The sequence below is a fragment of the Meleagris gallopavo genome, chromosome 29 (genome assembly GCF_000146605.3).
Source record: "Meleagris gallopavo isolate NT-WF06-2002-E0010 breed Aviagen turkey brand Nicholas breeding stock chromosome 29, Turkey_5.1, whole genome shotgun sequence".
Classification (NCBI taxonomy): domain Eukaryota; kingdom Metazoa; phylum Chordata; class Aves; order Galliformes; family Phasianidae; genus Meleagris; species Meleagris gallopavo.
In genome coordinates this window covers 2191671-2192285 of record NC_015039.2, presented here as the reverse complement: position 1 = coordinate 2192285, position 615 = coordinate 2191671, and the positions used below count along the sequence as shown (strand labels likewise).

The 615-nt window shown below is 66.5% G+C and overlaps 1 protein-coding gene across 1 annotated transcript in view; it reads left to right on the top strand.

Moving 5' to 3' along the window:
* The window catches only part of KCNH2 (potassium voltage-gated channel subfamily H member 2), a 27468-nt gene that overhangs the window by 4273 nt on the left and 22580 nt on the right, over positions 1–615 (top strand). The window contains exon 4 of the mRNA XM_010724540.2: positions 560–614. Within this exon, the coding sequence (XP_010722842.2) occupies positions 560–614 (55 nt within the window). The remainder of the gene's footprint in view (positions 1–559; position 615) is intronic.

Here is a 615-nt window from a genome sequence, read left to right as displayed (position 1 = left end):
GGGGTCCCTGCCCCTATCTGTGCTGTGCCATTTAGGGGTCACTGCCCTCCGCTGGGATGGGCAGTGACCCCGATGCTTTGACCTTTATTTGTCACCGCTCCCTATGGAAAAATGACTGGGGGGGTCACGGCCCCCATGAAGCTCTGATCTTTAGGGGTCACTGATGGCACTGCGATCTGGGAGGGGCTCCCTGCCCCCCATCGTGCTGCGGCATTTAGGGCTCACTGCCTTTCATGGCACAGTGTCCTGGGGGGAGTCCCTGCCCTATCTGTGCTGCGACCTTTAGGGGTCACCGTTCCCCATGGCGCGATGACTGGGGGGGTCACAGCCCCCACGGAGCTCTGATCTTTAGGGCTCGCTGCCCCCCACGGCACTGCGAGGGGGGGGTTCTCCGCTCCCCCCGGCACACTGACCCTCAGGGATCACGGTTCCTCACGGCACAGCGACCTGGGGAGGCTGGGGGTCCCCGCTCCCCATTGCTCTGCCGTGCAGGGAGGTCCACTCCCCCACGGCACAGTGACCCCCCCACGGCACAGTGACCCCCCCACTCCCCCCGCAGGCCGCAGCCGCTCCTTCCGCCTGAAGCTGCCGGCCCTGCTGGCTCTGTCGGGCAGC